The sequence below is a fragment of the Neophocaena asiaeorientalis genome, unplaced genomic scaffold, assembly GCF_003031525.2.
Source record: "Neophocaena asiaeorientalis asiaeorientalis breed wild unplaced genomic scaffold, Neophocaena_asiaeorientalis_V1.1 scaffold489, whole genome shotgun sequence".
Classification (NCBI taxonomy): domain Eukaryota; kingdom Metazoa; phylum Chordata; class Mammalia; order Artiodactyla; family Phocoenidae; genus Neophocaena; species Neophocaena asiaeorientalis.
In genome coordinates, this window is record NW_020174791.1 from 3,033,457 (window position 1) to 3,034,616 (window position 1,160).

General features: G+C 55.5%; 1 protein-coding gene across 1 annotated transcript in view; it reads right to left on the reverse strand.

The window, feature by feature from the left end:
• Positions 1–699: 699 nt before the first annotated feature.
• The window catches only part of PRKCZ (protein kinase C zeta), a 93,451-nt gene continuing 92,990 nt past the window's right edge, over positions 700–1,160 (reverse strand). The window contains 2 exon segments of the mRNA XM_024760285.1: positions 700–1,148; positions 1,151–1,160. The exon segment at positions 1,151–1,160 is cut by the window's right edge and continues 51 nt beyond it. Of these exon segments, the coding sequence (XP_024616053.1) occupies positions 1,009–1,148; positions 1,151–1,160 (150 nt within the window). The 3' untranslated portion in view covers positions 700–1,008.

The following is a 1,160-nucleotide window of genomic DNA, read 5'->3' on the forward strand; positions in this document are numbered from 1 at the left end:
CCACACCTGACATGTCAGGGACTTGCAAACCCACGATTTACCTCGTTCTAGAAAACCTTGGGTTTGGCTTTTCACTTAAGAGGGTGGCTGAGTGACACATGCCCCCTCTGCAGGTTATGGGAAGTAGGGGGTGAGCCGTGCCCAGAGATGCACGTGTGAGGGTATTCTAGATTTATTGTTTCACTTTAAGGCTAGGACCCATCATACATATATCTTTTTAAAATTTCTAATTCTGAGCATCATTTCTGATAAAAATATTTTCCAAAAATCTGATACATAACACGAGACATCACACAGGCACTGCTTAGCGTTTCCAGAAGTATATTTTGTGCGGATTTAGTTTTCAAATTGTTTTTTGGTCTACGGGTGCTTTGGTGAGCCGTGTTTTAGAACCTCTATGATCCAATTTTCCTGGTCAGTCTAATGCCTGGGCCGGGACCAGTGGTGCCCACCTGGTGAAGGGGGGACCTGGGCGTCAGACCACAGGGGCTACTGACATGCTCGGTATGAAAATACTTGTTAAATATTAACAACAGGAACTTACCAGGATTTAGAAAATGTTCCGAATTTGTAAAAATGCTCCATTGCAGTGGATCCCCGCAGGCACTTACGCTCCCGTCCCCGGCCCGCGCCTCCTCCGGGTGGGGCCGTGCCTGCGACGCTGGGCGGGTGCCACCCGCGGAAAAAAGGCATCAGAGGGAAGCTTCAACATCATCGGGACACTTTATTCCTCAGGACGTTACAGGCTAGCTCTCCCGGCGGAGCAGTTCTGTTTCTGTGGAACGTGTGCATCTTTGAAGTCGGGGACACTTTCTCCCTCGGACACGGGCACCGCGGCCTCCGCGGCGCAGGCACAAGAAGCAAGTTCCTCTGGTGCAGGCGGCCGCGGGCCGCATGGAGGGGCTGTTCTGCCCGGGCCGCCAGCACCCAGCCCGGCATGCATGCATGCGCGGTGGTCGGGGACAGGCCCGCACCGTCTGCCCGCGTCCACGATGAGAACGCGGCGCCTCACGCGGACTCCTCGGCGGACAGGAGCAGCGGGTGGGTGTATTCAAACCCTTCAAACTCCGACTGGTCGATCCGCTTGAGGACGTCCCTGTGGGTACCGGACAGGGCAGGCTCGACGGGCCGCGCGAGACCCCGGCCCGCAGCCCAGGATG